The sequence below is a fragment of the Musa acuminata genome, chromosome BXJ2-3 (genome assembly GCF_036884655.1).
Source record: "Musa acuminata AAA Group cultivar baxijiao chromosome BXJ2-3, Cavendish_Baxijiao_AAA, whole genome shotgun sequence".
NCBI lineage: Eukaryota > Viridiplantae > Streptophyta > Magnoliopsida > Zingiberales > Musaceae > Musa > Musa acuminata.
The window spans coordinates 8614612-8625786 of record NC_088340.1 but is presented as its reverse complement, the minus strand read 5'-3'; the positions used below and the strand labels follow the sequence as shown (position 1 = coordinate 8625786).

The 11175-nt window shown below is 45.7% G+C and overlaps 3 protein-coding genes across 7 annotated transcripts; 1 reads left to right on the top strand and 2 right to left on the bottom strand.

Moving 5' to 3' along the window:
- Positions 1 to 1092: 1092 nt before the first annotated feature.
- Positions 1093 to 2050, bottom strand: LOC103977890 (zinc finger A20 and AN1 domain-containing stress-associated protein 11). The gene has a single exon (XM_009393542.3). The coding sequence runs from the start codon at positions 1810 to 1812 to the stop codon at positions 1345 to 1347; it is 468 nt and encodes a 155-aa protein (XP_009391817.1). The 5' UTR covers positions 1813 to 2050; the 3' UTR covers positions 1093 to 1344.
- A 441-nt stretch (positions 2051 to 2491) lies between these two features.
- LOC103977889 (serine/threonine-protein kinase Nek6) lies at positions 2492 to 10145 on the top strand. 5 transcript variants are annotated; one of them, XM_065098886.1, is made up of 15 exons: positions 2492 to 2651; positions 2736 to 2833; positions 4785 to 6733; positions 6814 to 6880; positions 6949 to 7014; positions 7435 to 7481; positions 7546 to 7591; positions 7664 to 7744; positions 7823 to 7865; positions 8168 to 8217; positions 8434 to 8515; positions 8599 to 8648; positions 8773 to 8846; positions 8953 to 9004; positions 9088 to 10145. In XM_065098886.1, the coding sequence occupies exons 3-15, from the start codon at positions 6594 to 6596 to the stop codon at positions 9958 to 9960; spliced, it is 1671 nt and encodes a 556-aa protein (XP_064954958.1). In that variant the 5' UTR covers positions 2492 to 2651; positions 2736 to 2833; positions 4785 to 6593; the 3' UTR covers positions 9961 to 10145. The 5 variants fall into 5 exon arrangements, with proteins under 5 accessions (XP_064954958.1, XP_064954955.1, XP_064954957.1 ...); XM_065098883.1 differs by having other exon boundaries at positions 4782 to 6733; XM_065098885.1 differs by lacking the exon at positions 2492 to 2651 and having other exon boundaries at positions 2658 to 2833.
- Positions 10146 to 10277: 132 nt separating this feature from the next.
- LOC135607230 (arabinogalactan protein 23-like) lies at positions 10278 to 10776 on the bottom strand. Its single transcript, XM_065098888.1, has one exon. The coding sequence runs from the start codon at positions 10669 to 10671 to the stop codon at positions 10495 to 10497; it is 177 nt and encodes a 58-aa protein (XP_064954960.1). The 5' UTR covers positions 10672 to 10776; the 3' UTR covers positions 10278 to 10494.
- Between the last annotated feature and the right edge of the window lie 399 nt (positions 10777 to 11175).

Here is an 11175-nt window from a genome sequence, read left to right as displayed (position 1 = left end):
GATTCGGTAATATGAATGACACCACTTCGGATCATAGCCCCTAAGAAGACGCGAATCCCTATATCAAAGAACTTTAAAAAAAGGGAAAGGAAAAATCAAGCAAGAAGTGGATCGAGATCAAGAACTGAACCAACCCTTCACGGATTCGTTGCTCATAGCAGGAAAAAAGAAATCGTATGGCGAGAGATTTCAAGAAAACGGGGAAAATGGACAGACTAATAATCTTCCGCAGTTCGATGGTGTTTCCGGGAAAAAGAAATGTTATGACGATAAAATAAAACTCGAAAAACAAGGAAACGAACAGACTCATACCAGCGAAGCCTCTCGTGGAGCTTTCACCACCTGCTCCTTCGCTTGCGTTGCCCACCATCTTTACCGAGACCATCTGCGTCCGTTAAAGAATGAAAGAAGGAACAGATTGGAGTCTCATATATAGGTATCATCACCGGAACGCCACCGCCTTGGGAAGGCCTCACGTGACAGACTCGTGATGTCTTTGGTTCATTCAGGACTCGACGACCCTAATTAGGTTTGTCTTTAGAGATGTACACACCGATTCACCTGGCTTGCTATTGATCAGAATGACGAAACCTCTGGGAGCCACATGCGGGACCATAAGGACTGAGACCAGGACGCTAGATACCGGCTGGAATTATATAATGGGCGGGCTACGTTTTTGGTTTTTGGAATTATAGAAGACGCACGCACAGGTTTGCCCGGCTTGCTATTGGCTGAATGCCGGGACCACAAGGAGTGAGATTGGTCCACCAGCAGCGAGATGGTTCCCATTTTTTGGTCTCGTTCTTATTATCTATTAATTCACATGAAAGTACAAATTGTCACGAGCGTTCACCGTGATCGGGTCAATCATTCGCCGGTCAACACGAAGACGAAGCCCGGAGGCAGTCGAGTCCCTTTGAACGACCGGGGAAGGCATTCGGCACGTGCACCGACGCAAACCAGGCAATGGGTTTGGGATTTGCTTCGCTCTCCTTGTGAAACCGGGGACCGCCGTTGGTGGAAGATGGCTTTACCTCACATCGCAGGACCGTCTTATTTTTCTCCTCGTATCGGTTACGCCATACCGAAATATGAACCCTTAAATTGGCCTGTGTATCGGCCATTTTTTCTTTTACTTTTTTACATGATTGAAGAAACAAAGCTGGGAAAGAAAAACAAATCACAACCGAATCACATGGAAGAGAGGAAGGGGATATTTCCAGATTCTTGATGACACACAGCAGAAAGCATGACTCAGTTTGCTGCTTTCCCTTCCGCCGTTTTAGAACTTGATGTTCCGAGATCGGAAAGCAAGACACACACGCGTCTCCCCGGTTCTTCGCTTCACACCCTGACGATCTTGGCCGCTCGGACGACGGGATTCGCGCGAGCGATGGCGGCCCGGGCGGCGGCCTTGTAGTCGTAGCTGCAGTCGTGGCGATCGGAGTAGCGGTGCTCGCCGCAGAACAGATCGCCGCAGCGGCACCGGAACCCCGTGAGCCCCACACGCTTCCGGCAGGAGAAGCACCGGCTCACCTGTCGCGCCGGCGCCGGGGCAGACACAGCCGCCGCGGGGGCCTCGGAGGTCCTCGCGTCCCGCTCCTCTGCCGCGCGTTCCGGCGATCGGATCGGGAGAGCGGATCTTGGAGAGCAGGAGTGGGGAGCGGGGGAGGCAGCGATGGTGGAAGCTTGGAAGCAGGACTGGCACATGTTGTTGGTGGCGGGGTTGCCGGGGAAGCCACAGTTGTTGACGCAGAGGGTGAGGGTCTCGGGGGCGTGGAGCTTCGCCTCCTCCTTCTCACGCTGAGCCATCGATTCCTACCCTTTTCACCTTCTCGTTCTAAGATTTGGTATCCGGATCTGTGAATCGTGAGGGCGTGAACAATTACAACTCTGAGCGTTTGAGATCGCTGGGGGTTTATGAAGAGGGAGAAGGGTCGGCAGTGACGCAAGAGAGGGAGGGAAATGGGTGGAGTGGCGTGGGAACGCGTCGAGATCGTGTTCTCGAAAGGACTCGTTGTACCGAAACTGACCCCTCATTTTGCCGACTCAAATAAAAATCCGAAAAATGCTGTTCGGATGGAATCGGTGTCGACGTCCACATAGGTTTCAGAATAATAAGAGCGGAGAAGGGGGGGTGTTTTGGGTAACGTGGACGGGTCGGCCTTTGGGATCAACGCGCCCAGCCGCCCAATCTGACCTCCACGTGGGATTCCATGTATCGACAACTCACCCATCGACTTCCGAGTTTGGTTCGCCATCTGCGTCGCTCCGGGCTGGACTTTGGAACGCGTCGCCGTCGGACGCAGCCGCCGCGAGCGGATCAGCCATCAACGTGCCCCCTCTCGAGGCGGCGCGTCAACCCAGCTGGCGTCACTCGCACCGTTCACTCCCGTTTGACCGACCAATCGATCGGCTAAGCACGTCAAACTTGGGTTCCAGATAAACCCATTTGCCACCAGTGTTGGAGATATTTAACATGAGGGAAACATGTTGCGCCCTCAGCGAAACTTCCATTTTGTATTGTTCGTTCATGAATCTGCAAGCGATCAGGGACATAAATCTTCGTGAACCTGCCGGCAACAGTTGATGGATCATTTGTATATATCTCCTGCTCGCAGGGTCCGTGCTGGTGCATGAACTTTCGAAAGGTAAGCGATAAGATTTGTCCTTGTATCGATGGTGCTTCCTTCACATGCCAACTCATCCACAATTTGTTGTCTTCTCTCTTTAAGTTCCCTTGGGCAGGGGGATGTTCTTGCAAACCCGCGGCAGCAGCACCATGTAATTCGATGCCAGATTTCCATTGTTTCCCATCGTCCCACCTGATGTGGTAACATGCTTCTCCATGAATCGTACTGTTCTTATTTGTTTTGTTATTTAAGATTAGCTTAGTACCTTCTTTTCTAATCCATAGATACATTCTTTAACGGCTAATTGTTGTCATAGATTCATGTCACAGCAATTGCGACGAGCACTGGCTCATTAATCTTGTAGTTTATAGAATGTGTTACTGTTTCTTATATGTATATGTTTTCCAAGTACCAATAACGTTGAAGTACCTACCTACATTGGAGGGAGTGTTGAGAACCTTAAATTATTATCCTGTTTTGCTTTTTCGATCTTCAACAAAACCTACCTATCAAAAGATAAAAATTCACTAGTAGGATACCATAACCCATGGTTGATGGTTCGCTTTGAACATCATAAAATATTTTTTGTTGCACCCAATGCATTTTGCATAGACTTTACATAGATGTAGCATATATAGTATATCTGATGGCGTGTGTTCAATATAAAGTAAATTTTCCATTAAACTTCTGTAGAGATTGCCATCAACCTTTGCTTCACTATCGTTCATTCATATCTACACCTATTTTAGATTTTGTAGATGATTGCAACTCTCCATGTTAAACTTTTGGATGCAAATCATTTATATTTACACCTATTTTAGATTTTGTAGATGATTGCAACTCTCCATGTTAATTTGTCATATCATCTCGTCTGATTAATTATTTCCGTAACTCTTGAAAAAAATAAGTTTTCATTATTTCACTTTCATTCGTAAATAAATTTTTAAAATTTCTTCGAGGAGTTTGAAATTTAACGATTAATATCTTAATGATGTCGTGGTACTCTTACTCCAAGATCTCTCAAGTCTCGTTAGAATTTATTATAATAAAAGATTCAGAGAAATATAATCTCATCAACTACATGTTGAAGGGAATAGTAGACATAGATCTTTTCTTTGATTTTCTTCGGTAGTTCTAGCTATATCATAACATTTTTCAACGATCTCTCATAAATCTTATCATTGTCAAATAATTATCTTCTTTCAAAATTGGGTCTGTGTATTACTTCTTGCCAAAAAAAAAAAAAGACTTAGATATCACTTTGTTGAGAATGAGATAAAAACAAAACACCAATAAAAAAAAATCAAAATAATTTAAAACATAAAATACTTCTTTAAAGAAACCTAATTACAATCCCTCTACCTACGTTATGCAACCCCTCTATTTCTGCTCATTGGATGTGACTTAGTGTTCTCATAGACGAAGAGTTTGAATATATTAGGATCTATCTAAATCTTAGAGTTTAAAAAATAAGATCTGTTTGTGTAAACAATTTTATGCCGTGGCCTCGGGGCCGACACGGCTTGTTTCGGGTCCGAATAGCGGGGATCTTGCTCAAGGTCTCTCGGGGTTGCTGATGTGGGCGACTGTGCGGATCAGATCACGTCGAGGCTCGTCAGGACGTCTCGTATGGAAGGGTCTCTTTCCTCGACATTGATGGGGAAGTAGCTCCGTCTTCGTACCTGCACACAGGTTGAGTCAAAGCTCGGCCCGGCCTCTCCGATGATCCAGTCAGATGAAGTGAAGATGTCTTTTTTTGTGTGTGTTTCCTCCTTTTTTTTTTTCTCCCCTTCCCATTCAGAATGCGATGGTATTTATAGGAAAGTTTACTGTGCCCGCTTGCAGAGGGCAGGCTCATACTCCTGGTAGCGTCTGCCACTGGTGTTGGCGTGGCGTGAAGGATTGGGTCTAAGCAGGGCGTTAATGCGCCTCGGCCGACGTTCTGGTCCATTTGACCGGGTGTTGTCGGGTCGATGGAGGCGTGAGGCGTCATCTGAGGCAGCTGACGTCGGCTCGAGTCGAGTCTTGTCGCCATTATTTTTTATAGTCTATAAACATAGTGTTTTAATATATTAGGATTTATCTAAATTAGACAGCATAGACCAATAAATTATTGTCTAAAGAGCCCCAAATTAATTAAATCATTAGCAGCACAAGGGGGATTCGCAAGCTGACGAGACGTTTCAGTGGCAAGTAGCAGTCAATCTTCAATAGCAAAACTCTCATTCAAGACAGACACCTGATGTGGCCTCAAACCTCAACATGTACTCGAACTGATCGGTCATTGCCACCATAAGGTTAGCTGAAATCCTTGGTCTTCAAAATATCAAGAGAATTCACCAAGAGATTGTTGAGTTGTTGGGACTCTCAGAATTACAAGGTGAAGTAATTATGAGTGATGGAATTGCCTGGAGGGAGCATGCCATGGCTGATTCCTTTTGTGGACCAAGCTGCTCAAAGCTTTTAGTGTCACGGCCGGCAGTGGCATTGCAATCGAAGCTACGGCCATGATGTTAATGCATGTGCTGCTGCTTCTGTACTCATGTCAGTGCTACATACGGAGATACTTTCGACGGTCAGCTAGAAAGGTTGGAGTTCCATTCCCTTGTATGCTTCCTAACTTCTTCCATGGTATGTAAATTTGCATCACTAAAGCCATAAACAATTGTACGTCATGCAAATGGAAGCACAGCTGTGGCATCCTTGTTCCTGTCACAATCTTTTTCTTTTGGCCCCAGAGCCAGCCATCATGATCATCAACCGGTCTCCATGTCTTGCTTAAGAAATGGTCGTCAGATTGGAGAAGAAGATGAGAGATAGAACAGAAGGATCAAATATTTCAGTGAGGGCACAGTGTCGGGATAAGTAACTCTTACATAACAGAGAAGGCTACGAGTCAATTCTGTACTAATTATAGCTCCATAACTGTCCTTTAAATGTAGTTTTTTTCAGGTCGTATTTGGAGAGAAGTTGTTGTCTTATGTGTTGCTTACTGGAAAATACCTTCTGCAGCACTCTCTGCCCCGATCTGAGCTTTATTCATTTCGCTCGGAAGTAAAAGTGTCAGGTTCGAGTTCTTTCTCGAGTTGGTGTGGACTGAGATAGTTTGCGACGATAGACTCTGATGCCACCAACTCTGAGACCATCAGATGTAACTCGTCTTGTAAATGTTTCAGCATGCAGATGCGAGAAATTGAAATGTTTTTTTCCTTTTTGTGCAAGTGAGTGAATGGGAGAGTTTACATTCCAAGCGCGTGCCCTCATGCAGCCCAAGAAAAGCCAACCATTCCTTTTGCTTCGTTCGGTTCCACTAATCCCAAGCCTAGTGAACATATTAGCCGCAGATGGTCGATGTTGACACAGCAGGTTTGCGGTCAAACGCCAAGGATGGAGCGTCTCCCTCTCCTTCAGCGCATCGCCGAGCACCCATCGCATGACAGCCAACATGAACCGTCCACCTTTCAGCGGGCCACTCCCGACCAACACAGATCTCCCTCGTGAATTCTTTGATCCTACGGACAACAACCGCTGCTCTGTCCCCACCATCATTCCCTCGCCCACGCTCACATCGCACGCAAAGCTCCCTCCTCTTCTCTTTTACTCCCAAAATGTTTTCCGTACGTCTTCTCGTCACCCGGTCACTTGCAAGTTTTGGCACTGGCGAAGGAAGGCATGAGGGGTCCAAAGGGCCCTGTACCTGTCTCCAGTCACAAGGACGGTACGCGAACGGGTCAAATACAGATATATTGTTCTGTTCTTTTTCCTCCTCCCTCCTTTTCGTTTTAAATACTCCGAACCGAAAGAGCTCACTCACTTGTCCGCCAAGGCTGAGGGAGGAGGCGTAATTATCGCCCATCGGCTCACGGCCAACGCGTGATCCGGATCCGACCGCTCTGATGGCGCCGTGATCTCCTTTAAGTGTGTCTTGTGTTGTAGCCTTCTCTGTCACCCTGCTTTAAAATGGTTCCGAAAGGCATCGGATCGACCGCGGAGGAGGAGATGGAAGCAGGCGGGGAAGAGTCGTACGAGGTGGTGGAGCAAATCGGGAGAGGGGCTTTCGGCTCCGCCTTCCTCGTGGTCCACAAGACCGAGCGAAAGAGGTTGAGCCGTCCCGCCGCCCTCTGTTGTGGCTTCCTGTAGGCGTCGGATCGGCGGTTGATATTGTCGTTGGTGGCTGCAGGTACGTGATGAAGAGGATCCGATTGGCGAAGCAGACGGAGAAGTTTCAGCGCACCGCTTACCAGGAGGTAATTGGTTCAGGTTATGTCGAGATTCGTGTTCCGGTGGTCGTTGACATTTGCACCGATTGATACAGATGGCTCTGATCGCGAGTTTGAGCAATCCTTACATCGTAGAGTACAGAGATGGGTGGGTGGAGAAGGTATGCTTGTAATATATTTTCTTATTTCTTTTTTCCGCTTAGGAACCTCAAAGAAAAGAAGAAAAATAATGAGAATCTTTTTGTTCGATAAATCTCTGCTATAGTAATATCATTGCAGTGAGTTCAGGGGGCTTAATATTTCACCGGAGTAGGTGGATAACCTGTTGGTGTCCTCTTACCCTTGCCGAATAATCGTTCTACGATTCCACCGGTCAAATGAGATACGAGAACAGTTGCAGGATAACTAGGTTGAAGGTTCTGAATTGAAATCTTAGGAATGCTAGTGAAAGTATTGAAGGCTTCTTCGTTACCTTGCTTCTTGCTTTACCTCCTCTGTAAAAGTAGCTTTATCTTCCGCCAATTGTATCACCACCACTCTGATCGCAATCACTCACCTATGACTTTGGTTTCTCTTTGCAGGGAAGCTCCGTATGCATTGTGACCGGTTACTGCGAAGGAGGAGACATGTACGTGGCTCATCTCAAGTAGTATATCCTTTGTTCTTCCCTATTCTGATCTCCGTTAAAACAGGGCTGACAGAATAAAGAAAGCCAGAGGAATCTTATTCTCCGAAGAAGTGAGTCTGAACCATCTAAAGAAAGTTCATACATTCTCCACCTGGTTATCTCTTGAACAATTTGATATGCAGAGGGTTAGCAAATGGCTGACGCAGTTGCTTTTGGCTGTCGATTACCTCCATTCCAACCGTGTGCTCCATCGTGATCTCAAGGTACGACTGGGAATTCCACCTCGAACCGAGGTTACTGTATCATGGATGGATCATCTTATCATTTACCTTTGGTTTCAGTGCTCTAACGTGTTTCTCACAAGGGACGACGACGTTCGACTTGGTAAGACGCTCGCTATTGTATTATTGCAAGAAATGGAAGTTCTGACAACCATATATAGAGTCTGTTCCACTTTATGTACGCTCAACTTACTTTGAAGCATCCTATCAATATCAAGCGTAAAGCTCCTAATCAGAATATATTACAGTACAAAAGAAATTAACTGTTTTAATAGTTTATAAAGCCTTTTGTGTGGTTTTCATCTCACATTTCACCAGTATATTATTTATTATACATGTTGACCAGCACATATAAAGTATTTATTATTCCTGGACGTACTTGTGATCTTGTTTTCATGACTGCAGGTGACTTTGGACTCGCAAAATTGCTTAATGCACAAGATCTTGCTTCTTCGGTATGGCTCTTCGTTTCCCTCCTATAAGGTTCGATAAGTAGTACATAGAGATAGACAACGGTGCTGGTAAAAAGATTGAATGTTCCCCAAAATTCAATTGGAGGAGAGAGCCAATTAGAAGAGTTTGCGATCGAAACTTGCATACTGCTATAACAATTTATGCGCTTCTGTTAATTATTTCTCTTGCTCGAATCGTCTGTACATATCTATCTATAGGTTGTGGGCACTCCGAACTATATGTGCCCTGAGATACTAGCTGACATACCCTACGGATACAAATCGGATATTTGGTCACTCGGTGAGACTTTGCATTAGAATTTCCAGATTTTGGTGTCAATTTCCTTATCGAAATCAACAGTATAATCTAATACTCCTTTCCAGGTTGTTGCATGTTTGAGATAGCAGCACATCGTCCGGCCTTCAGAGCTCCCGTGAGTACCTCGTCCCTATGCTTCGGTTCTACGGTTGTGTGCTCAGAATCCATCTAATCATTGATTGTTCTATTCCAAAGACACTTTTCTGCTTTGATCAATCATCATGAAGTTCCTCGAACAGGATATGCAAGGATTGATTAATAAAATCAATAGGTCATCCATCGCCCCGATGCCTGCCATATACTCTTCTTCACTGTAAGTTCTGCTTCCAAGTTTCTAGATGTGGTGTTATGATTTCTGAACGACGCTGGTGTTAATGCTCGCAATGGTGTATGTTCCTAATTGTTTCAGTGAATGACAGGAAGAGGTTGATCAAATGCATGCTCAGAAAGAATCCGGAACATAGACCTACGGTACATTACGGCATCCAACTTCGTTTACGTGAGCACTTGATTTGATAGCACGCGGGCTGACACATTCGCTTCCCTTTGGTTAGGCTGCAGAATTGCTGAGAGACCCCCATTTGCAGCAGTATCTTGCTGCATCGTGGAATCCTTCTCCTCTGTACCTTCCCATAAAGTCAAACAACAACGGTGCACAAGAGAAACAGGGAAGAAGGCGAAGCTACAGGGAGTTGCATGGTGGAAAAGTCGACCATGGGTGCACTGAGGCAGGAGAAGTTGCACCGACGGAACAATTGGTAAGACAGATCAATGCGGGCCCATCAAACGATATCCTGGCCTTGGACCTTAGTCATGACGAGATCAAGAGAATCGATCCTGGTAGCTCGAAGATTTCACTCAGCCGCATTGCCGCAGTCCACGTCGCAGATGAGCGAGAGAAGCTAAGCGAACAAAACCTCGTTAAGATGGCTGCCGCGGCTGATACGCTTATAAAGAACGAAGAACCCGAGTTAGAAATGGAGGCCGCTGAGCCATTCGTGGGATCAAAAGCGATGAAGTCTAATACTGAGTCCGTACACCGCGAACCATCAGCGAGCAGCAGCAACAAGGAAGAGGGGCCAAAGAGAGCTGTCAGCATTCCTCTCTCTCAAAGAGCCAAAACCGATGCCGATGACGTGGTCGGCGTTGCCGAAGAAACCTCATCGGCCAGCACCATCACGCTGCCTCATGCGGATAACGCACAGGCGGAGTGGGAGAGCTTGAATACAATTCAGCAGAGAGCTAATGCTCTGGAGTCTCTGCTTGAGCTATGTGCGCAGCTGCTACAACAGGAGAGGCTAGAGGAGCTGGCTGGTGTGCTCAGACCGTTTGGGGAAGAAGCAGTGTCATCCAGAGAGACAGCAATCTGGTTGACCAAGAGCCTCATGTCGGTGCCCAAACTTGGATCGGATCCCAGAATCCATTAGCGCCACTGCTTATGCTTGGATGATCGCCCAGCTGCTGAGCTTTTTCGGAGGAATCAATAAGATTCTTTTTATTTACTTTCCACGTTCCATGTAATGATTTTTTGAATCTGTGTGATGTTAACTGGAATTATAAGTCTGACCTATTAATAAAAGGATTCAAACTATAAAACAATTTAGTTCTTCTACCTTCGCAGTGAGTGTCGTATGTCTCTCGATCGGCGAGTCACAGACGCGCACCATAAGAAATCGAATTATAGATGAGCACAGACTCTTAATTGTATTAGTTAATCCATCGACACAAACCCCCACCACACAAGTCAATGAACCATTATGGTCTTTGTTTGAAGGAATTCATTCACCAATCAGATTCACACAAACGCCACCGTTTCCATCCTCTTAATTAACATTTAACGACGGAACCCGAAGTAGGAGAAGAACATGGAAAGAGGAAATAAGGAAAGAATAATGATAAGAGAGATGTCAACGACACGAGTCTGCCGCTTCTGTCTTTCTTTCCTACTCCTCGTGAGGCGCCTACTGCAAGTACAAGGCAAAGAAGGAGAGGACGGAGGCCCCGATCACGGACCCAACAACGGGGTTGATGGTGAAGGAGGCACTGGCAGGGCCGGGCGCAGGGGCCTCAGCTGCCAGTGCGGAGGTGGCCGAGGCGGCGGCCACGAGGACAGCACAGGCAATCTTTCTCATTTCCATTGCTGACGGCGGGCCGCGAGAGAACTCGACCTGAGACCTCCTGAGCTACGGAAGCGAGAGAGAGAGAGAACGTGTGATGGAGGTCCGAGGAGGAAAGGGAGGGGATGGAGGGGGTTTTATGGGATGCTTTGGTGGTCGGAATGTTTTCTTAAGGTGCATATTTTTAGGAATGAGGGAAGGTCTACGTGCTTGCATGCGCATGGTATGTGGAGAGGTCATTGACCGGATTCTTAGTTATAGACAACCAGAAATGGTCGGATTCTTAGTTAGACAACCAGAAATAGCGGGCCTAAATTTAAAGCGATAGATTATGTGATTCTATTTAGTTAGATAAGATATATTATATATATAATTAAATTTTAATTATAATTACAGATCGATCAATAAAAAAAATTAATTATGATAAATTTTTTTAGGAGATAATCTTGATGGAAAAAACTATCATAATTACTGTCTTAAATCACTTACTCTCACCTATAAACAAATAAAACATCCTAAGGACTA

What these genes read in the sequence shown, in the direction of transcription:
- LOC103977890 (XM_009393542.3), bottom strand. Translation starts at nt 1,812, where the DNA reads ATGGCTCAGCGTGAGAAGGAGGAGGCGAAGCTCCACGCCCCCGAGACC.
- LOC103977889 (XM_065098886.1), top strand. Translation starts at nt 6,594, where the DNA reads ATGGTTCCGAAAGGCATCGGATCGACCGCGGAGGAGGAGATGGAAGCA. An exon ending in GTCCGGCCTTCAGAGCTCCC is followed by an intron (nt 8,649 to 8,772) that starts GTGAGTACCTCG and finishes TTCCTCGAACAG; the next exon opens with GATATGCAAGGATTGATTAA. An exon ending in GCCATATACTCTTCTTCACT is followed by an intron (nt 8,847 to 8,952) that starts GTAAGTTCTGCT and finishes AGTGAATGACAG; the next exon opens with GAAGAGGTTGATCAAATGCA.
- LOC135607230 (XM_065098888.1), bottom strand. Translation starts at nt 10,671, where the DNA reads ATGGAAATGAGAAAGATTGCCTGTGCTGTCCTCGTGGCCGCCGCCTCG.